At 40.7% G+C, this 25455-nt stretch overlaps 1 protein-coding gene across 1 annotated transcript; it reads right to left on the bottom strand.

The window, feature by feature from the left end:
- Nucleotides 1-6177: 6177 nt before the first annotated feature.
- On the bottom strand, nucleotides 6178-14943 carry LOC145418029 (cAMP-dependent protein kinase catalytic subunit alpha-like). The gene is made up of 4 exons (XM_080286563.1): nucleotides 14938-14943; nucleotides 12650-12772; nucleotides 6996-7160; nucleotides 6178-6405 (listed from the first exon to the last, which is right to left on the bottom strand). The coding sequence occupies exons 1-4, from the start codon at nucleotides 14941-14943 to the stop codon at nucleotides 6178-6180; spliced, it is 522 nt and encodes a 173-aa protein (XP_080142689.1).
- Between the last annotated feature and the right edge of the window lie 10512 nt (nucleotides 14944-25455).

The raw sequence follows: 25455 nt of genomic DNA, 5'->3' as shown, positions 1-25455 counted from the left end.
ACCTACCCCCATCTCACCTGTTTCTCTCTCTCTCTATATATATATATATGTATATTGTATATATTTATTATTTATTTTCAACTTTTTTTCCACACCACCTATGAGGTAAAAGTCTAGGCGCGTTTTATTTTTAAGAGGTTTCCCCTATAGGCCTAATCCTCTCTCTGATCTTTAATCATAATCTTCTTCGTCATCAGAACTTTCTGTTATATTGACGAAGAATGACTCTACGAAATGTTCAGCCGCTATGTCTTGTTGTGCTAGACAGGGAGTGACCCTGGGTCCCTTGCCAACCTCGGCGTGGCAACATGGGAAATAAGCGCTGCCACGTGTCATGTAATTCATTCAAATCGTTGTTATAATTCTAAAAAGTGATACTCAATGTACTATATAGCTTCCTTTACTATATACAGAATATAAAAAACAATTTCAAATAGCACATAGATGGGAAATAAGAGAGAGAGAGAGGCACGTACTACGGTTGATTTGGCAGCATCGCTAGAGGTGATTCACCAGGTGGGCCCCACCCTGAACGGACTTCTTGCGGTGAAAGGACTATAGCACTCAGAAATTTTATGCTATCCTTAACCATGCTATACCTAGATCTAGGTTTGGCTGCAATTATTTGGAGAGGGAACAAAATGATGAAAATTCCAAACCTGAACACTGACAGAAGAGCCAAACCCTCCTGTTTTGTGCCCATTTTGGGCCTGTCTGAACCTGAATCCCTGGGTTACCCACAGCACATCCTACCAACTCAGTTGCCTGGAACAAAGCTACAATTCCCTATATCGTCATCTGGGATCCACTGGCACATGGCTCTGACTCTGGTACACCACCTGCTCCAATGTGTCATTTCACACAACCTGTGAAAAAAAATATCATTAATACCATCATCACCATTTGGGATTCATCTGCTTAAGGTTTTGGAATAACAGGTACACCTAACGTGCCACAGCAACAATAATAATAACTATGAGGTATTGACATCCTTGTAATAAGGTTTGCTAAAATTACAAGCAAATTCATAAGCAACAACAAATGATAAAGTGAAAGAGTTGTGGTGCTAATGATGATGTGCATGAAAGCATTTTGAGATGGTCTGGCCATGTGGAGGAGCAGAAAGTAAGAGACTGGCTGGAAATGTGCATGTGTGGGAGGGGAAGGGGGAGACCGATGATGAGATGGAAGGAGGGAATGGAGAGAGATTTCAGAAAAGGTGTAAACTGGATGAAGGGCAACCAAATGGCAGAGGATATGGTAACACAGAGGTGATCCATTTGTGGTGATCATTTACAGTATTATGATATCTCGAGACAGACAAATAGATAAACAGCTAGACTGATAAATAAACACAGAGACAGACTGACATGCATACAGATTCATAGTCTTGCTTACCTCACCTAAACTATGTACATTTGGTGCCCTCTCCCCCACCCATCCCACAGCCTACTGATGATTTCTCTAGCACTGCACTAAGCTCACTTTAACCTGAACCAAAATTGCCCTCTCCCCACTCTCAATGCTGTTTTAACAATAAGAGGAAACTTCAAAATTACACTAGTCATGAAGAAGTGCTGTGAGAGAGAGTGTGGGGCGGTAGCAATGTCCTACTTTACTACTTAGCTTCACAAAACAGGCCCAGGGCTAGGCTACTGCAGTCCAGTACATTTAAGGGTAGATAACCAGCTAGCTTCCCTTGGTGGCATTACATGACTAAAAAGCCTCCAGTCACCACTTGGGGATAGAACTTAGGCAATTCTGTCACTCCATATGGGGCATTCTAACCTCTAAACCACCACATACCATAACTACAAATAAACCATGCTTAACCCGTTGATTACGCATTTACCTTTCTTTATCCCACCCATGGCGTGAAAAAAAATATATATACTGTATATATATATTGTTTATTATAAACTTGGATGTTTCAAGAGAACATTTAGGAGTGATGAGGTGAGTATCCTGCCTTGATTCCACATTTTCAAGCAGTTACAGTTAATTTACTTGTATTATTGTGCTTGTGAAAATTAGATATGGCAATGGAGATAACATAGAGGTGAGCATTTCTAGTGAGTATTCGTGTTTCGTGATCAGAAAGGGCAACAAATTCCAAGCAGACGTTGAAGAAGGCTGGCTTCGTGAGTATCCTGGTCCACTTCCATGATTTTACCTCTAGCATCTGATTTACGTGCATAATTCTGCTCGTTAATATTAAATAAGTTAAAGGAGCGTACTAGGGAGTAAGTATGTGAAAGAAATATTCGTGTTTTGAGGTGACTGAATGAATGGTGGTGTAAATGGAAGAACAGACGTCGAAGAAGGCTAGCTTAGGTATTCTGCCCCGATTCGTTTTTCGGCGCTTCCATCTAATTTACTGACATAATTCTACTCATTGGTGTTAGAGAAGCAACTAGAGATTATTTGGGTGTACGCATGTGAGGGAAAGTGGCTGCATTGAGATGATATTTGGCATCCTTGTAAGATTTGACGTCGAAGATGGCTGGCGTAGTAAGTTAAGTATCCTGCTCTGCCTCCATATTTTCCTTACTTACAGCTAATTTCCCCACTTAATTCTGCTTACTGTTGTTATACATGGCAGTGGAGATAAATAAGTGTAGTTTGGTGGGAGAATATTGTTGTTTGCAGATATTTAAAGGATGTCGGGTTTTTTCGTGTCCTTGCCGAAATTTTGTAAACATTCAGCCCTGAAATATTTAGGATGTTCGTATGTTATGTATTTCCGTTGATTTATTGTTTATTATTTATTATTGGTTATTATTTATTGGTTATTGGTTATTATTGGTGGTTGGTGCTGGCAACAATCATCCACTCACTTGATGTAGTGCTGCCTATGTCTTCCTTAGCCTTATTCTTTTTCTGTGCCTGCCCTCCTCTCTTCCTATTTCTCCCATCTTTCCTGTCACTTCTTATTGCTTTTCTTTCCTTTACAAGTGGCTTTACATTGAGTGACAAGCCAAATGGTTTCCTGTAAGCCAAGAAACCACTTACAACACTGGGTGGTAACCATATAACCAAACCATACGTGCTCCCTACGTGTCAAGTGGGTTGGTGGAAGGTTAGTGCCTCTCCCTGTAAAACAAATAACTCAAAGTCAAATGGCCACCCCTTAAGGGATTATGGTGTCTGGCAATAGATATATATATATATATATATATATATATATATATATATATATATACATATCAGGCATCTATATATAAATAAAAATATATATACAGTATATATATATATATATATATATATATATATATATATATATATATATATAGATATGTCGTCATCACCATCATCTGGACCTTCTTTCCCATTCTAGGGCAGGGTGAGGAGTAGCAACATCCAGACAGTCCAAGTTTGCCCACTCCAATGGGCCATGCTTCCATTCATTCATCATTCAAACCCCTGGAATCCTGGCTTTATCTGATATGCCAAAAACTTTCACCAGGTTCTGTAGCTTCACATAAATGTATCCGATAGAGCCAATCCCAACGCTGTCACGTTTAAAAGGGGTGCCAAATGACTGATCATGCACTTCTTCTCACAACATTTACCAAGCCATCTTGATCTCCTGTCAGTCCCCAGCCTCACCAACTTCCATACCTCTCTTCCTTACACATTCATCCACCATCCCTCCATCTTCTCCTTGGCCTACCTCACCTCCTCCCTCCTTCAAATTTGCTCAGATATACCTTTTTCACCACTCTATTGTTATCCATTCTCTCCACATGACCATACCATCTCAGTACACTCTCTACAATTCTGGTGTCCACAGACTCCCTCACTCTCCATCCTTCACGAGTCACATTACTTCATATCCTATCCATTCTCTCTACTCCACACACATTCCTCAGCAGTCCCATCTCCACTGCTCTCACACTTTTGACTTTTCACTTTCATGCCACACCATAGTCTCATATCCATATGTTAAAACTGGCACTAACACTCCTTCGCGTAAGCCTCGTGCAGCAGCAACACTCAAGCCTCTGTTTATTATCAAGGCCTCCATAGCACCAGCTACCTTCCTTCCTTGTCACTCTACTTTCCACTTCTTTTGCACATTTTCCTCTCTTTTCTGTCACTGTACCCAGGTATTTGAACTCTCTCACCAATTCAGTCTCTCTCCATTCACTTAAATATCACACTAAGAGTCACCTTCTCACTTGATTACCATCACTTTACTCTTTTCTATGTTTACTCTCAAGGCATGATGCTCATAGACATCAGCAAAACTCTGCATTAGTCTACCAAGCTCTTGTCCGGTATTTGCAAGTTGCACTGCATCATCAGCGTACAACAAATGTGAGATACCATATTCCGTTCATCATCATTCATTACCAATGCCATCCCTCTCTCCATCACTCGTATTGTTACTTCTCTCATCACCTCATCCACATATATATCGAACAACTATGGGGACATCACACAACCTTGTTGCACGCCCACAATGATCGTGAACCATTCATTTACATGCCCATTTACCCTTACACATACCTCACTACCATCATAAAAACTCTTGATGGCACCTAGCAGCTTACCATCTACACTGTACATGTGCAAAACCTTCCACAATCCTTCTCTGTCTACTTTGTCGTATGCTTCCTCAAGACCCATAAATGCCATAAACACCTTATAGTCCTTCTTAAAAGCCTTCTCCACTATCTGCCTCACTGCAAATATTTGATCCACACATCCCTTGCCACTCCTAAAGCCACCCTGCTCATCACTCAATGGGACTTCTGATATCTCTCTTACTTTCTCTCTATGTACACATTATATAAATAGATAGATAGATAGATAGATAGATAGGTTGACTGATTGATTGATTGATAGATAGATACATACAGTACACACATATAGATATATACTTCTGTTGGGATAGGCCAGTCCTGCGGTGGACATTCAACGGTTGGTGATGATCATGATGATGATGATGATACATATATATATATATATATATATATATATATATATATGCAGTAGATATTATGTAGGCTTACCTTTATATCACAGTAAAGACTGGTTATATAGCTAGTTCCCATAAATGTTATTCTCAAGCAGCTCCCAAAGTAAAAGCAAGTAGTGTATTACATCTACTTTAGGGTAAGCAAATAAATACAGTATAGCAACATGCATTAGTTAGTATACACCGCATAAAGTAAGAGAAAGTTAAAATATAAATAGTGTAAAAGTAAAATACGATCACTGTATACAGTACTTAAGCATCTAAAATTTATAGCCTTACTTTCAACAGAAATACAGTTCAGATCTGGTAATGTCCTATGGCTGCTTTCTGAATTCTAAGCACATCTATCTAAGCATCTGGCATAACTGCAGGAAAAGAGCTAGTGCAATGGACTTCATTTATAATAATTAAATATATTAATAAAAAAAAAATACAGTTAGATGCATTTTTATTGCCTAGTTATTCTTGCAGACTGGAGTGCACTGCATCCATGGTGAGGAAGCTTCAACTAAGGTGTGTATGAGTGAGTTTCAGAGGTGAGGGGAAACAAAAACCTTAGTGCAGAGTGAACAGACCTTGATTGGTAATTATATACCAGTACTGCTACAAGAGTGAAATTAGTGACCATATTTTGTGTTGAAGACACTGGAAATTAAAACCTTCCACTAAGATCATGCAAACTTCTACTGTAATTCTACTGCCACCATTACTTACCGTAAGATGGGGCTATTTGACTCACCTGAGGCAATTAGACTCAATAAGGAGTAATGAGACTCAGGTGGTCAGACAGTGTAAAAAGGGGTATATCTGACACTCTCATATGGTGCTATAATCTGAAATTGCTAATTTATATTGTAAATTAAATATAGGGACAGCTTGCTGAAGGTCAGTGAACTGTGATCAATTTCTCATTCTGTTATTTTCACATTTTTTTTAGCTGTAACTTACAACAATAAAGACAAGATTAACTGTATTTTCCTCCGCTGTCCCTTGGATATATAATAACAAACTGAGTGTCATTAATGTTTATCCACCTACCAGAGTAAGTTAGCTGCTTTTGTTTATAAAATAATATGATTTTAGACTAAAGGGGCAATTTGACTCAGGCAATTTGCCTTGGCACTTTGGGGCAATTTATATGCTGCAACTTCATCAGTACTATCTGGACAGTTGTAAAGATTACATCGCAGATTTCAAGGATAATCTTCCAAGTACAGACTGAGTACATGGCTTCCTGAAGAGACATAAAAGTCCTGCTGTCCTCCAGGATATGCCAAAATATTTTGAGGAAGCAGGCTGCTGTCTCTGAAGAGGTCATAGTGGCCAACTTTAAAAAGGTAGAAGGCAGCCTTAGGGGAGCACCCCCTCCAAACATTATTAATTATGGCAAAACCAACATCACGGATGATCCTACGGGAAAGCTCCGGATATTCAGGTACGGTAAAAAACATGAGGAGATTATCATGAATACGATGAAGAGTTCAACACCTATCATGTTTTCCATCACTGCCAGCAGCAAGTACCTTAGTCCAAATATTGTTTCCAGGGCTCAATGCTAGCAGCTGTCATGGATTGAAGGAGGACCAATCAACATATATAACCAAACTTCTTCTGGTTGTTTCGATTCGAATTGAAGCAGGGGTAGCAGAGAGGCGGGCCTCCTGAAGGCACACAACTAATGGACAGTACTGGGCAAGAAGGCATCAAAGGTCGGAGCAACTTGAATGAAAACCTCAAATGTTTCACTGAAGGAAAGCCCACCGAGTCCAACTGCCCCACATCAGGTGTTGATAAACATAACTCCCCCCCCCCCCCAAATATGCCTTTTCTGTGTTTTTCTATGTTGAATCATTTGTGTTTCATTACCCATACAGTAAAGCTTTTTAAGTGCCCTAAATGTTGCACTACAAACCTTAGTGCAACAAAAAATAGCCAATAGGTGAGTTGAACAGCCCACCTTTCGGTACTTTTTCAGTGAGAAAAAGCAGGGCATACATTGGATCAATCTTACCTTCCTTTGATATACAGCAATCCAGTCCGTCGATGCAAACCACTTGTGATTCTTGATATTATTAACAGCATTCTTGAGGTTTCCATACCGCTTGGTCAGGTCAACCTGCAGTAGATTCCTTAACAGATCCTTCAGGTCAGAAGAGAAGTGACCAGGGAACCGCACCTGTAATAACAAGGTTGTGATTAAGTTACAGTACATCTTGATGAAGCTTCCCAGCCTCTTTCACCTATGATGATGGCCAAGTGGTGGGTCAATCTGATACATCACCAAGAAGACTCATTCCTACCCCAAAAAAAAGGTTTATCATATTTCATGCAACCACAACTTAGTGCAGGGAGGCCTAGTTATACAAGAATCAAGTGTTATAATGCTGGCATGTACTGGGCACTTTCTGGCATTACAAGTACTGAAAATCCAAAGTTACAATGGCCAGTTGAGAATCCATGAATCAATTAAGAGGCCTACATAATGAAAACTCAAGACATGCACAGCTGCGAAGCTAGCTGGACAAAGTGTGGAATAACATGACACTGATGTCTTGGGGGCAAGTTTGTGAGCTCTATGCACCCCTCCTTCCCACTCTTCCACAAGCTGCCTCACTCTCATTCTCTCTTGCACTCACTTTGGTCATATTTGGTGTAAAGGGCTGTACGCACAGGTACGGTATTATCTAAATGATCGACTCTATTGGATACCTTTATGTGAAGCTACAGAATGTGGTGAACATTTTTTGGCATATCAGACAGAGCCAGGATTCTGGGGACTTGAATGATCAGTGAATGGAAATGTGGCCCATTGGACTGGGCAAACTTGGGCTCTCTGGATGTTGCTACATCTCAGCCTGCCCTTGAGTGGGAAAGGAGGTCCAGATGATGATGATGATAGTGATATACAATGAGCTCGCTCTGCTTCTTACTTCACGCCTTCCAAACAGTGGTGAAGTGACAGAAGGGCAGCTCAACCCCAATGAACTCAAACATTTGTACCGTATACTGTTCAAGTACAGTAAGTGTACATATACAGTATATTCCTATACTATTTTCTCTTTCATTCTGCTTCCATTACAGTACTTATACATTATTATAGGTCAAATGTTATTGCTATATGTGCTTTAGGTGTAACTAAATTTATTCTTGTTTACAACTGTCATACATGGCAGTGTAGGTGTAATGTGGTGGTGGTCAGGAACCAAGTCTTTTTAAAGGTAATGTAATTTGATGTACAAGCATTCACTTAACAAGCTGATTTGGGGGTAACTAAACTATAGTACTCATAACTCTGTGACCTCCCTGTATTCAAGTTGTAGGAAAGGCCCTGTTCTGTCAAGTGAAATGAAACTGAGTACAGTCTCAGAACTTGCTCCGAGTGATAAATCATACGTATCATTTATAATGGCTCCAACACACTTGCAATAATAATTACAACAAATAGCTGGTGCTTCAGTACTCCCCATGTAAGGCATAGAAGAACCTGAGGCTAGGCTACTGTGGTCCACATCATTAATGCCACAGGAAGCTACCCTGTTTCCTTGCCAGAGTTATGTGACAGAAATACCTATGGACACTTCTTGGGTTGAAACCATCGTTGGTTAGTGAATATTCTCTTCTGATCCAAGACCTCTATCAATCGAGCAACTGAGGTGTCTATTAATAATAACAAATTATACCATACACTGGGCTCTAACTGAATTGTAATGGGACATGAGTAAAGAATTTTCATAATACAGTAAAAGTCCTCTACTTCGGCCTCCAATAATCTGCAAATCCCAATACTCTGAATTTGTCAAGGTGAATTTTTTTTTATTTTATCTGGTCTTTTTTCAAAATTTTCAGGGCTTTATCTAAGGATTTATCTGGCTTGGACTTGCTCTTGGCCTTGGATGTACCAGCATGAAACTGTTCATCTTCACCTCTATTGTAGAGGTGAAGATGAGTAGTATGACAGGTGGGGTGGGGGTTAGGTAGGGGTATGGGGGAGGGTCAGGAGCTGGGATAGTGGCAGGTGGAGCTTGTTTCGTCCCCCCCTCCCCTCTTCCCTGGGTATACAGGGGTAGGAAGGGGACACCCCTGGGCAGGAATTAGTGATCGTGAGTGTACATATGTCTAATGTTTTCAGAGGTCCCTCCCAATAGTCCGAAAAAACCAATAGTTTGAAAGACCCTCGGTCCCCTGCCATTCGTATTACCGGACTTTTGCTGTATGTGTAATCACAAGATATTATTATTAGTTTACACAGAAGCTGAGGGTTAGGGGGCAGAGACCTAAAGATACACAACAGAACTTTCAAATTTAATACTGCATAACATGAATGTTATTGTTAACACCTGTGAGCTCTAACGCAATTTACATTATTTCCTCATCATCATCAAACTGAACAGTTATATATTCTGTTTGTTGAAAGGACATCAGTGAAGGAAATTTACCTAAAATTACAAGCATCTAGTTTATATTCAGGCATTTCTACAATTTATGTACGAGTTCTGGAATAACACAACTATACTGATATTTGTATAACTATAATTGTTTTACTCGAACCTGGCCTAAAATTGCCATCTCTCCAACTTGATTACTGAGTTCTAACAAGAGACTGACACTAGAATATGACGCTAGTCATGAAGAAGTGCTATGAAAAGACTGTAGAGCCACTATATTTTATTCTGCCACTGAATTATGTGAAGTAATCTGCAACAGGGCAAAAAGCTGGGCCAAAGTCAAGTCAAAGAACTGTAGTGCATTAAAATGGTAGAACTGGCCAATCCACTTCACCGTTAGCAATCAACCTTGAGGGCAATCTTTTTCTGTAGATTAGTGTATACTTAAAAGCAAAATGGAATAACAAAAAGGATGCTTTATGAAGAGGACTTAATGTGATAAAGGAGCGTTGTGGTGTTGATGTGGATGTGATAGGAAGCGTTATGAGGAACACACTGAGGTGGTTTGGCCATGTGGAGAGGATGGAGGGTGAAAGACTGACGAAGAGAGTGTATGTGAGTGAGGTGGAGGGGGAAAGAGGGAGTGGGAGGCCGAAGATGAGATGGAGGGATGGGGTGGAGAGGTATATGAGAGAGAGGGGTGTGAGCTGGGAGCAGGGGAGTGAAATGGCGGGGGACAGGGCGACTTGGAGGCGATTGGTTTGTGGCCACCCCAAACGGGATTGAGGCGTCTGGCAATAGATAGATAGATAGACTTAATGTATTCTTGTATATACTTCCATGACAAAATTAATTAATGATTCACTGCTATGCATCCTTATTTCTTTCTGTATTACTTACATGTACTGCATTACAGCAGCAGCATTGTATCAGTAGCCACACTTTTCACTATCTCAAACTGACATGGCTGCACTAGACTTTTCCTGGATGTACTGGATTGCAGTTCAATATACCCATATCAAACTGATAGTATGAGCACATGTGAATGGGGGAAGGAGAGGGGAAGACTGAGGATGAGATGCAGTGATACAGTAAAGTGGTACAAGTACACTAAACTCTCAATTATCTGTCATCACAATTTCCATCCCATTACATTATCTCGTGCTTTGGGCTCAGTTCTGTTAAAACAATATCTGGCAAAATTAGGCAACATCCAGCTCAGAAACAGGAAGCTATCAGTGGTACGATGCACGTTTCAGAGGTAATGTGTATCATAAGGCTCAGACACTGGGCTCAATCTGCACACAGGCAGACCCCAAAACACACACAAGACAATCTTGGCTGTAAGTCTTGCCAATAAACAGAAAACTGCTGGAAAATGGGTGTCTACTCTATGGAATTCCACCCCCAAGATACAGAAAAGTTGAAAGTATTTTTTCATCTATTTAATCTATATTTAATTTCATTGCATACAAAACCTAATGTCACAACATTAAATCTTTTTAAATTAATTTTTTAATATTATCAAGTTTCAGTTTTCTGCTAAACACTCCTCAGGAAAATCCCAGATACAGCATGGTTCTTACATTCTTATGACCGAGGGTATGGGCTAACATGAATTATATTGAGTGTATGCACCGTATTAAATGGAATCAGGTTTCTATCTGCCATAAGTAAAAAGTTATTATCCTCTGCAAAGTGTGATGGTGTGCCAGGTTGCTCATATTCGCTCTGTTGTCCTTACTCCCACAGTAGACTTTCCTTCGCTTGCTCACTCGTAATTATACCTGTATATGATTACTGTTTATATTACTTATGATATGTATGATTAAATTATGTACTGTATTACTGTACTACATGTATTGTGTCAATACTGTATGTATTTTATGTTTAATTTTAATCTTTTACTCATGGGTAATACAGTCAATCCTCGTAAATCAAGTGTTCATAAATTACGGATTCATAAATCAAGGCTAGGTGGCCATCAGACTGCTGCCAACCTTAAATCACTGTTAAGTCACGAAAATCGCGGATCTAGGCACCCAAGTGGGCCTTTTCTGAGGAGAACCGTAAACCGCGGCATTCAAACTGAAAATCGCGACCCAACAAACAATCACCGCGCGTCCCTGGTGGCATATGTGCATACTAATGCCGCCATGTTGTTGCTCTTCTTGTCCCTCCAGTCCGCACACTACAGACCATTGCCGTGGAGTATGAGAGTTACCTGCCTTTTTGTGCAACTTCCCCCCACCTCCTACCTGCCAAGGCCCCTCCCGACCCCCCAATGAAGCGCTCTAAGCAGTATGGCATCAAGAAACTGCCGCAGTTGTTGTACAGTCAACGTTTGGAGCTCACTTGTCGTGTTGAGAGGGGAGAGAAGTTTTCAAAGCTGGCGAAAGAGTTTGGGAAGAACAAGTACTGAGAGGTTCTAAGTTCTTCCCAACACCACCCCACTCCATTCACTTAAGCAATTTCATCATAGGATTAAGGTGAGATCCCTTAACATGGCTTATTTCTATTTAATACATGCACTGAATATTCCTAAATTTGTATGTTTGTGTTTGATGGTGCCTAGATAGGTGTAGGTAGGGTGCTGTGGGGGCAGGTTGGCCAAAGTCCAGACCCAAATTAATTTTTCACATAAAAGTTATTATTCATAAATCACGGCAGTGGTCCAGACTCAAATTGACACGATTTACGAAGACTGAGTGCATTGTAGGAAAGTTTTTAGGATAGCGGGTCAAGACGGATAGCTTAGGGTGGTGACATATTATCTGGTTCAATGCCCAATGGATAGCCAACTGGAGGTACCGACGTAATATCCGGCATTTTGCAGTATCCAGCGCTGAGTTTTGCTGAATTACACTGGATATTTGAGAGACTAATGTTTACGAGAAAAAGGAATGTGAGCTGGAGATGGCAGCCAGATAGCTAAAAACAGGATAGTATAATGGCAATTCATTTATTGCCACCCCCTACAGGATTAAGGCATCTGACAATGAACTGATAGATAGACATAATGATATAATCAGTGCAGTTAACCTTTTGCTTAAATCAACACTGAGTCTTCTTGTAATTAATCCAATATACACAACAGAAGGACTTTACTGTGTGTGTGAGTGTGCATACTTTTTATCTACTAGCATGTATATATGCTGGTATAGCCTATACATTTTTTAACACATCAATGTAGGATACTACTTGATTAACAGTGCGACGTGATGAGCATAATAATGATGTCTACATAGCCTTACTCCTGTTGGCATGTCATAGCTCTTACCTTCCCTGATACAATTTTTTCATATATTTGTATGGGCTGATCAGCAAAGAAGGGTGGGTATCCAGCAGCCATCTCATACACGAGTACTCCTAAAGCCCACCAATCCACTGCCTTGTTGTAGCCCTGTCAAGAAAGAGCCACAGGTATTAAAACACTATGTTCTTGTGATGAAATTATTACACACGATTGTTGTAGTATATATATCCATCCACCTTTCCATCATTTAACACTTCACTGCTCCATCACACTGGCCCATCAAATATATATTTACTTGTTATATATATATATGTGATTACCACCCACAATAGTAAATGGTGTACATTCATCAAATTACTATCTTCTCATACAACAAACAGAACAGCATATACAGAACCAAAAATGAAGGAAAATGTCTATTAATAATACTGTAGTTATAAAGGTTGTTGGTAAACTGCAAGAAGATGCTACAGAGAGACACCTTCCACTGCCAGATTATATAAATGTCCCTTAAATCCATCCCTGTCCTCTGAAAGGAGGATGGTGGAGTGCAGGAAAAGGGTTACTTCAGCCTGCAGTTCACTGGGACATCCAGATGAGTCTGGGGCCACATTACAATGAGTGACAATGAATGGCAATTACTATAATTGTAAATTATTAACGTAATGTAATATACATATACTTATTAACCCTTTGGAAATGACTTAGGCATTCCAATATTTACTTTGGCATTGTTGGAGGATTATTCAGCTTCTTTATGGATATGGGGACACCATATTAGCTTACTTTAGCTACTGTCAGGCATTCTCATTCAGCAAATTGAGGAACCTCAACCCAAAGGGGTTATATAAATGACCGAAAAGCAGATGAGCTTTCCACTTATTGCTTGATGCTGTGGGAAAGGTGGTTTTAACAACAAAACCTCCAGGCATTTTCATCCAAATTAGGCAGTGATCCCTCTTATCGAGACATTTCTCTTTCCCTCCCTCATGTGACCTGTCACTTCATTCCCCCAACTCACACTTCGTCTACCTCTTCTATTACTGGTTACCTCACTCTCATGCAACCTCCTGGCAAATCTTTACAATTTACTTCAAAAGGCTCAGCCTCTCAGAGCATTTTTTGCTGTTTTCACATTAAAACCTCATACCATATTTCTCATTAACTCTTTCATATATCTAAGAATCATACAAAAACTAACAGACATAAATACTGTAAAGCTATTGACACAGTACCAAGACATATCCTGATCATCAAATACCTGGAGATCAACATGGAAGACAATAACAAGAAGTGGTTAACCACCATCCTCTCAGGAAACATATCCAAGTTTTCAGCTTTGAACAAAGATTTTTATTTAGAATATTCCCCAGTGGTGTTCTATAGGGCTCAGTCCTTTCACCCTCACTTTTCAACCACCTCTCCCACAACCTACCAACTCTTCCCCCTTTGATGACTTGACAATACCTTCACTGCACCCCAAAACTCAAATGCAGCAGGAGAGTTCCAACATTACCTACACTTACAAGAACACTGGCTTCAATAAAGCAGAGTGACTGTGTCACTCAACTCAACTAGCACACTCATCATTAAGGACAAACATGAATCTCAAACATAACCCACAGCCACTGTCCCTAATTAATCACTCAAAATTATGAGGTTTACTCTGGATATATATATGAAGTTTCCTCAATGCACTTGCAACATCAATGCTATGGTGTCTTGTTGCTGTTGCTTACCCTCGGTCCACCTGACCAAGTAGATCTGTTGACTGCAAATAAGCAACCACCTCTACGGGGTCATCCCACAGATTTCATCCACCACTGATGTTGCGTCTGCATCTCCGGGATGCGTGTGCTGCACAGTGCTCCATTATGTGTGTTATGTTGTGTGGACCTATTCTACAAGTGGGATACATGTCATATGGGCTGGGTGATGTCCTGATCTAAGCCTAGCTAGGTCATCTCGATCAGCCCTTCCTCTACAATAATTCCACCACATACCTTTCCTACAACACTGAATATACTCTACAATAATTCTTCCACATACCTTTCCTACAACACTGAATATACTTATGTCATGACGAGTTTTGCACTTAATTCATTCACCTTTATACTTGACGTCTCTTTGCAGGCAACAGAATGTTCCTTTTGACTATGTTCTTAGTTTTTTACAATATCACTTCCATTAAAGAATGAAAACGAGTTAAAGATGAGCAAAAATCCCAACTTTTGCTCTCTGTTTAGGAAAAAGCTTCTCCTTGGAACATATGCATTTCTCTTCTTCCTACTTCTTTTCAGAAAATGACTTACGAACATCTTTAATATACTGCAGAGTCCAAAAATTATAACTGCTGTTAATACTATATAATGCAATTTCAGCATTAACCTATTACAACCGGCTATATGTCATGATAATCTGCAGTTACATTAACTAATCCTCTTGCTTTGTGCTAAGGAATTAATCAACTCCTAGTTCACATACATACCATTTAATTATAACCAGTACAAGTTTTCTTTGTTACACTGTTTATGATACAAAATATGAAATTACTTGGTATACAAAAAAAAAAAAAAAAAAAAGAGAGAGAGAGAGAGAAAAAAAGGACACTGGTAATGGGTCATCTATCTCTCTCTCTATTGCCAGATGCCATAATCCTGTAAGGGGTGGCCACAAACAAATCGCCTCCATGTCACCCTTTCCAACTCCATTTCACTACCCTGTTCCCAGCTCACACCCCCCCTCTCTCATATACAGTACCTCTCCACTCTATCCCTCCATCTCATCCTTGGCTTCCCTCTACCTCTCTCCCCCCTCCACCTCATTCACATACACCCTCCTCATCAGTCTCTCACACTCCATCCTCTCCACATGGCCAAACCACCTCAAAGTGTTTCTCCTAATGCTTCCTATCACATCCACATCCACACCACAATGTTCCTTCACTTCTTGGGTTATACTCCAAGTAAAAAAACACTGAAAATTATGTTAAATACTGGTACTGTATTAATTCTATGAATATAACTAATGCACACAGCCTTACACTGTACGCCAAACTGTATGTGTCCTAATGTTCAATTTACATATGATAAAAAATCTTTGTAAGTATTCAATATATGTGACAAGTTTTTCATTCTACATAAAGCTGCTCATAACACTGCCATGAAAAAGTTGTAAACAGCTCCATACTAGAATGGGCTAATCAATTCTAGACTAATACTATACCAATCTTCCTCTCTTCTAAACAAAGCCAGCATTATCATGACATACGAAATGTACACGTCCTGCAAATCATATTGATCTTTCTTTATAATCAACCTGACCCAATTTTACATGTTCATATGGGATAAGCAGATTTAGAGCAAAGATATCTCACTGAGGAAATAAATTAGAAAAAGACAGAACCTAGGTTGGTCTCTCTGCCTCCACTAGCATCATAGCAGGTACCAAACTCTAACTCCAACACCTCTTAGTTGTCTTTTATAACACAGGGCATACACATACATTATTCTTTATCTCCATCCCCAGATATTACAGTTTATATAAGCTTTAGAAATACTGTATACAACAGCACACACATGCACGCAAGTGAAGCAAAATTTATATTTCATTATGGTTTCCTGTAAGCCAAGAAACCATTTACAACGCTGGGTGGTAACCATATAACCAAACCATACGTGCTCCCTATGTGTCAACAAGTGGGTTGGTGGAGGGTTAGTGTCCCTCCTCGTAAAACAACTAACTCAAAGTCAAATGGCCACCCCTTACGGGATTATGGCGTCTGGCAGTAGACTGTAGTAGTAGATAGATTATGCTGAAAAACAAAATCTCTTACAGTTACAAACAGCTGGTAAGCCAAAACTTTAATAAAAATAATTATCATTAATACAGAACCTCAGCTGCCCACAAAAGTACAATATATTAGAAATCTGAAAGCTATACTTGGCCATTTACAATATCAGTGGCAAGGGATACTATGTCACGTCCAGCAGGAGCTTATCAGGCACCAAATCTATTTTCCTGTCAACCTAATGTGTGTCTGGTACCATCATCTTGATATTTGATACAAAGTCAAACAGTCTCCTATATTCCTATCTGATTCACTTTTTATCACCCACCATAAGAACCAGCTATCTTGCTGCTTTTCAGATGGGTCAATCTACACTAAATATAAAATATTTAAATTTAAATTTCATTTTTAGTATGACCCAAATGATGAATTTCATCTTACAAACACTTCCGATGATTAGTATGAGCGACTGGTCAGTTCATGATGCCGTGGTATCAAACAGGAGTACAGCCCCATTTCACCAAGGCAGTTGGGAGGGAGAGGGAGGGGTAGACCGAGGATGAGGTGGAGGGATGGAGTTGAGAGGTATATGAGGGAGGGGGGGGTGAGTTGGGGGGAGGGGAGTCAAATGGTGGGTGACAGAGTGACTTGGAGGCGTTTTGTCTGCGGCCACCCTTTGCGGGATTAGGGCGTCGGGCTATAGATAGATAGATAGATAGATAGATAGTTGTCCTGGAACTGCCTTTACAGCAAAGGTAAATGCCAGTATGAAGGCTGCTCCATAGTTTGGGTAGTTTTTGAGAGGAGACCCACTGCCCATTACTAGACATACTGTGTGATTGGGTTTTTAAAATAAGCTTTTATCTTTAGTACCAATGAATTAAGACATTCTTCCTTCTCCTGACATTGGAATGGTGCACTTCTGCTGGGCAACAATCTAACAATGTCTGTAATTAGCAAAAGGTCACTGCAATCCTGGCAGAACACACTTAATGACATCAGATGATTTCATTCCAGTACTGAATATAATGTGAAAAATACTGTATATCAGGGTATCATATTCAGATCATTTCCTTTAAAAATGTCTTCATTATCTACCTTCACATTCTGCAAATGAAAACTTTTCTCTTAAATTTTAAGATAATGGAAACAGCAACATCAAAACATCAAGAATAATAGGGACACAATAATGTAAAGAACTGATGGTTTAAGAACTCCTATGGATACTAGCTGTGGTACTTTCAAAAGCTACACAGATAAAAGGTTGAGCTGTAAGTGGAATGATAATAAAGAAATTACAGAAAAAGGATGGTAGCCAAAGCTCTGCTCTATAAAAAGGCTTGATGGCAAATAAACAAAGTTAAGATAGAATAAGGAGGTTGAAAAGTCTAGGCTAGGCTAGGTATAAATGACAGACATTCCAGCAGATATATACAGTCCTTCTCCTTAGTACCATGTTCACGGTGTCCCTCTTGGCCTTGTACACAGACGGGTCAACAATCCATGTGCAGTATACCCCTGGACATGCCTAACACCCCAAAAGATGTGAAATAGCAGGCAGAAGTGGGCCAAATCCAGTGTCACCTCCGACATCACAAACTCCTATTTACCAAGCTGCTCCTCCCAACCCCGCACCACTGAAGACAAAACACACGCTGCTCTGAGCCAAAACACATACCTCTTCCTCAGCTGTCAGTTGGGAAACCCCATCTTATCTACCCCTGCAAGTCCTACCATCATTAAAATTAAGAAACTTGCATAGTTTCTGTGATTAATAGCACCATTTCTATGCATGCAATATATGGATCATAATGTAGGAAAAATGGTTGAAAAACTGTGTTCTCAGAGAGATGCTGCCTATACGAGCAGTCTGAGAACATACTGCTCACAGACTGCATGTCATAAAGAACAAGTAGTTTATGTCACCCATAACGGGTTATTATGAGGAAGAACTGTGTATGTGTGTGTAGTGGTGGGCAAATATGGACAAACTGAATATTGCATACAATGGGCACTGCTTATGATTTTATTGATCCATCTGAAGCTTTGGGGCTCAGGGGCTAGTCTACTAATATCAGACATTAAGGCAAGAATGATCACTTGCTCACCCCTAAGTGGTGTTGTGAGCAATAAACCCCACCCACCTCTTAGATTTAAAACCTAAATGGGCCATATCCAGCTGGAGCCCCTTACCCACTTTACCACCCTGCATTGATTTGTTGGTTATATGGTTACCACCCAATGCAGTAAATAGTTTCCTGGATTGGAGGAAACAATCTGACTTGTTACAAAATGCTGTATTCAGTCACATGAAGGCAGGACCTTATTAAATGTCAGAACACTGACTGCCTTCACCTTCCAGGATGGAGTATTATACAGTACAGTAATACAGTTTTATTGCAGATAAAGTAATCTACCAGGATGGACCATTATACAATTGTTTTTTAATTTTAATAAAGTATGAAATGTCAGGTGCAGGATATTTATGACTGTTCAGCTACATAGGAGAAGGAGATGGAGATGCATGGGATAAACAAAGAATCACTAGTTGCTTAACACTGTGAAAGACATTGGCATAGATTTATTCCGCTTACTGGAGGTGTGACCTCCAAGACTAAAAAGTAGATGTTCAGTACTTTTGAGACAAGCAGGCCACTGCTAAGTGAGCTTCTATAACTGGTTGTATATGATGTAATTAAAGCAAGCAAAATGTCAGTTAAGTACTGTAGTATGATGACAAGAAAAATAGCATAATTCATTACTTGCAGCCAAATATGGCACCATTTAATCATCACAGTTATATTTGTTTTTAAACTTGTGCTTCCTACATCAGATCACCTTACATTCTCTGATGTTATAATATTCAATATTCAGGACTTAAAATAACTGTATTTTTCATGCAAACAAAAACTATTTCACGTAATTGCAGGTTTAATTTCTGCTTTTTTCCCCCTGGATTATTTGAACTGTTGGTGAGGGGGGTGGGGGTAATATTATATAGAATATCCCCGTCCCAATGACGGGGGGTTGCCCATTTATCCTCCCATCCCCTCCAGGAAAAATGCCCATGAAAAGAAATTACTACCTGCAAAAAGTACATAGGTTGTATTCATCCCATCATGTACAGGTACCGGTACTTCAATTTAATATCTTAATGATATCAAAGCTTCATTATGGTTACATATAGACAAATGTAAGAGGACCATAAAGTATAAGTCAAGCCTATGAAAATGAGTGGTCTAAAGTATCATTATAAGTTGAAAAGATTAGGAGAAATACACTGAGGTGGTTTGGACATGAGGAGAGAATGGAGAATGAAAGACTGACTAAGAGGGTGTATGTAGGTGAGGTGGAGGGAGGGAGAGGGAGGGGTAGACCAAGGATGAGGTGGAGGGAGGGAGAGGGAGGGGTAGACCAAGGATGAGGTGGAGGGATGGAGTTGAGAGGTATATGAGGGAGGGGGGGGGTGAGTTGGGGGGAGGGTAGTCAATTGGTGGGTGACAGAGTGACTTGGAGGCGTTTTGTCTGCGGCCACCCTTTGCAGGATTAGGGCGTCGGGCTATAGATAGATAGATAAGTAATCTGGAAGGATAAGCAAACAAATGAACATGAATATATTAATGTGGGATGCTAATGGATGCAATTTAATTAACCGTATGAAGGGCATTGTGACTGCTGAGTTTCATGGTATCTAGGGAGAACAAAAGAATGACAAGAGTTCTACATCAGTCAAGAGGTGAGAACATTAGAAGATTAAGACCACACATGAAGGTGGAAAAAAAAAATGGTTAGTACATTTGGCTACCTTGAAGTTGAACAATTTAACTCCTTCCGTATGGTGATGTCTTTATAACTTATTCTTGCTACCTCCAGATGATCTTTATTCTTTTTAGGAAGGATCTCTAGTGGTGAAGAGATTAATGAGGGCTGTATCTAACCTATCCAGCATGAAAAGACTCTCATAATCTGAATAAAATCATCTTGGGGAAGCAATAAAAAACAAATGACATCATTAGACTGAACGGGTTACATAAAAGAGCAGTGGGAATTGAAGAAGAATGGGAGAGAAAGCAAAGAAGACAAGAAATGACACTGAAGTCTGGAGAGACTTCTGTCATGGCCGTCCCTCGAGGGGAAGTTCCTGAGAAGGAGAAAGGCATCAGGAAGATCAACAACACAGTACATGCAGAAACACAGAATGGGATGAACTAATGGATAACAGCTAAGTCAGGATGAAGCTGTGGGGCCTGCTACGGTGTCCTTGCTAAATGAGTGGAGTGATGCAAACATGACATCCATCCAGGAACCAAACCTCTGCAATTTTCCCCACATCTAGTGGATCACTGCATGGGAATATCCTGCAGGGACTGCAGGCCTGTGGTTGATAGGTCTGCTCAGCCAGACACTCTGGGGTTGATCAACAACAACAACCCCTCAAATCCAGCAACATGCTTTATTAATTAATTATATTTAATCCCAGCAGTCAACTTCCTGTGTCTAAATGCTTTTTTTTTTTTTTTTTGCTCCCGGCCATGGAAACAATAATCATTCCAGGGAAAATCAAAGAAGTACTGCCTGAGGGCCTTCCAATCCGCAGCTCCAAAGTGCCACAGACGACGTTTCTCTGGAAGGTCCACAGGCCGTACCGGAGTGATAGGACAGGTTAAGGTGATAAGGTTGTGATCGGAGGAGCCCAACGGAGAGAAAAGGTTAACAGTGTAAGCAGAAAGATTAGTTGTACGGAAGAGGTCAAGTATGTTGGAGCTCTCTCCAAGGCGGTCTGGAATACGGGCAGGGTGCTGTACAAGCTGCTCTAGGTCATTAAGGATAGAAAAGGTGTAGGCTAGTTCACCAGGTGGATCAGTGATAGGAAAGGTGAGCCAAAGGTGGTGGTGAACATTGAAATCTCCTAGAATGGAGAGTTCAGAGAAAGGAGAAATGGATAGAATGTGTTCCATTGTAGAAGTAAGATAGTCAAAGAATTTTTGATAGTCAGTAGAATTAGGAGATAAGTAAACAGAGTCAGAGAATGACTAATTAGTCAGAGAATGACAGGAAAGCCAAAGCCAGAGTGTAGAGAATTCAGAAGTATCGAGTTCAGGAACACAAGAGCAAGATAAGACGTTGCGTATATATATACACAACAGCCACCTTTGGCTTTGAAATGAGTATAGAGAAGGTAGGAGGATACACAAAAGGGTCTGCTGTCAGTTGCCTCAGACAGCTGAGTCTCAGAAAAAGAAGGTGAGGTTTAGAGAAGGAGAGGCGGTGCTCAACAGGGCGAAGGTTAGAGGAAAGGCCGCGAATGTGCAAGAAATGAAGAAGAGAGTCAGACAGTGATTCCAGGCAGCTCGAGTCGTCACCGGGAGAGGGGCAGAAGGTGGGGGCATTTACGGTCCCTCCCCTGGGGACTCCGAGGCCACGTGTAGTGTAACTATCTATCTATTGCCAGACACCTCAATCCCGTTTGGGGTGGTCACAAACAAAACGCCTCCAAGTCGCCCTGTCCCCCGCCATTTCACTGCCCTGCTCCCAACTCACACCTCCCTCTCTCATATACCTCTCCACCCCATCCCTCCATCTCATCCTCAGCCTCCCCCTCCCTCTTCCCCCCTCCACCTCACTCACATACACTCTCTTCGTCAGTCTTTCACCCTCCATCCTCTCCACATGGCCAAACCACCTCAGTGTGTTCCTCCTAACGCTTCCTATCACATCCACATCCACACCACAATGCTCCTTTATATCCTCATTTGTCAGCCTGTCTCTCCATGTGACTCCACAGGCTCCTCTTAAATAACTCATTTCCACTGCTCTCACTCTTGACTTGTGTCTTTCCAACAACGTCCAAGCTTCACTTCCATACGTTAGAGTTGGTATCACAATAATGTCATGTAGTAACTTTTTCACTTCCATGCTCACTTCCCTGTTTCTTATCACTGCTTTCAAAGAACCAGCAACCTTTCTTCCCTGCTGTACCCTCTCAAGCACTTCACCCTCAACCTCCATCCTTACTCATCACACTACCCAAGTACTTAAACGTACTCACATTTTCCAATTCCTCACCATCCAGCCTCGCTGTACATTCACTGACTTCACCTCTCTCAAAGACCATCACTTTACTCTTCCCTACGTTCACCTTTAGATTCCGTTTCTTACACACACTCCCGAACTCATCCACCAAGGCTTGCAGCTCCCCTTTGTCTTCACTCAACAACACAGTATCATCTGCAAACAACAGTACAGGGAGTTTCCAAACACTATCCTCTCTCACCAGGGCCACTCCAACATCCACTACCCTACCTTGTACCTCTTTTATTACCCCATCCATGTACAGATTGAAAAACCATGGAGACATGACACATCCCTGTTTCAACCCAACTTTCAAAGAGAAAAATTCACTTTGTTCACCATCCACACGCACTGCAGCCTTCGCACCATCGTACATACTCTTCACAGCATTCAACAACTTCCCATCTACTCCATATATTCTTAACACTTTCCACAATCCTTGTCTATCCACCCTGTCATATGCTTTCTCCAAATCCATGAAAGCCGCATACAACTTCTTTCCCTTCTCTAGAAACTTTTCCACTAAAGATCTGAGAATGAATATCTGATCTATACAACCTCTTCCCTTCCTAAAGCCTCCCTGTTCTTCTCCAACTAATTTCTCTGTTCTTTCTCTAACTCTGTCAATAAGTATCCTACCATACACTTTTCCTATTATACTAAAAAGACAAATGCAGATTTTTACAAGAGATGTAATATGATCTTTCCAAGATAAGTCCCGAGTAAATGAAACCCCAAGCATGTTAAAGGATGATGCAGGATTAAGCTGAATATTATTAAACATTAGTGGGTATACCTGTGGAAGATTTTGTCGGGTTGATAGGTGTAAGAACTGAGTCTTAGATGCATTAAAAACAACCACATTATTTTTACCCCAGTCAGAGATACGAGCCAAGTCAGACATTAGGTGTGCCATAGCCTCATCCCTTGTTTGTTGAAGTAACTGTTGAGATGGGCGTTGCGGGAACTGAATGGAAAGGTGAAGGGTGGAGTCATCAGCGTATGAGTGGATAGGGTTAGATGTACAGCTTAGAAGATCATTGATGAATAAAAGGAAGAGAGTTGGTGATAGGACAGAGCCCTGAGGAACACCATTGTTGATAGATCTAGGAGAAGAACGATGGCCGTCTACAACAGCGGCTATAGAACGACCAGAAAGGAAGCTAGCGATGAAGGCACAGATAGAAGGATAGAAACCGTAGGAGGGCAGTTTGGAAATTAAAGATTTATGCCAGACTCGATCGAAAGCCTTTGAGATGTCAAGTGCAATGGCAAAGCTTTCACCAAAGTCCCAAAAGGAGGATGACCAGGAATCTGAAAGGTAGGTGAGAAGATCGCCAGTGGAGCGTCCCTGACAGAACCCGTACTGAAGATCGGAAAGAAGGTTGTGATAGGAAAGATGCCTTAAAATTTTTCTATTGAGAATTGACTCGAAAACTTTTGAAATACAGGACGTAAAAGCAATTGGACGATAGTTGGAGGGTTGGGAGTGGTCACCCTTCTTTGGGACTGGCTGAGTGAGAGCAAACTTCCAGCAAGAAGGAAAGGTACAAGTTGGCAGACAAAGGCGAAAGAGTTTGCCTAGGCAGGGTGTAAGCACAGAAGCACAGTTCTTAAGAACAACAGGAGGGTACTGCTGTGGCCTTTTCCAATAGCTCTCAAAGTTAGGGTATGTATGAAGGGGTGCCAGGGGAGAAGTCCATTATCCAGAAGGATCCACTATCCAGACATGCCGTTGGCTCTATTACGTCAGATAACCGAGGGATTACTGTAGTGATGTCTTTATTAAGTATGTAAATGTCTTGGGAAAAAAAAGAATGAAAATCGCCCCAAATGGAGAACTTGGGGCTGGCTTAGGTAACATGAAACCCTTTAACATGTAAACATATGGCCTGATAAGGTGGAATTCTCATAAAGCAGGAGTTTCAGGGTACAGTACTGTATATCCGCATTATGTGAGTGCTGGCTGTATATGCAAATGGACTATATTTCCTCACTAGATTTGTTAATTTCTATCTACCTACCTACCAGCAGGCAAGGGTTAATACAGTATAGTATATAGCTGAAACCACAACTGCAATTACAGTACTCTGTATTCTGAAGCATTGTTGGTCTCATCATTTGCTGACATTTTTCTTACAGTATAAGCCATTTCTGTCACAAATGCCCCCTGGGGACATTGATGAATCCCCCTGGGGGCATCAATGACTCCCCTTGAGGATTAAATAATCCAAGGAAGGAAGGAGTTAATTGCAACTGAAATCTCATAGAAGAAAAAAAATCAACAAATGGTGAGATATAAACAGAAAATACCTCAAAATACAGTGCTTGAATTCCAGACGTGGTTTCTGCTAAATACTCACATTTACCGTTGTGACTGGGGCAGCTGCTGACCTGGAAACGTACCCCTCAACAGCTAGATATCATGATGCCACCAGGGTGACCACAAGCAATTCACCTCCATGTCACCGTCTCCTCTGCTATCAGGCACTGGAATGAATATTTTCTTTTAAATACCTTCAGTCTTCACTAGTTTAACTCACAGAGCAGGGATTTTTGTTTTTGTTTTTTTCATGCCATCTCATGATTACATTTAGCTCTGTATAGACTTCTGGAAGTGTAGGGGCTAGGCACAGCCTCACTGAACTCCTACAATAGCAGAGACTTTGCATAAGTTGAATAAAATTGCCTTCTGGCACTATGAATAAACTGAAAAGGGCATCACCGGGATTGCAAGAGTTAAAGGGACTCGCGGAGTTTATATCCCCGATGTAAACAAACTACCCATTACAGTTTTTACACACATCCCATCATTTTTTCCAGCCAATTAACCTATTATGCCTGCCCATGTACAGGATCACATTCGACCTTAAAACCTAAACCCATGGTGTGAATATCGGGGGATTTAAGTAGCACTGCTTACTCCAGTTTAAAGGGACATCTTGGTCACCTGGAGATACACACCGCC

The sequence above is a fragment of the Coenobita brevimanus genome, chromosome 112, assembly GCF_032717465.1.
Source record: "Coenobita brevimanus isolate Jiangsu-jjx chromosome 112, ASM3271746v2, whole genome shotgun sequence".
NCBI lineage: Eukaryota > Metazoa > Arthropoda > Malacostraca > Decapoda > Coenobitidae > Coenobita > Coenobita brevimanus.
Note: the sequence above shows the minus strand (reverse complement) of the source record. Positions and strands in the feature narration are given on the sequence as shown.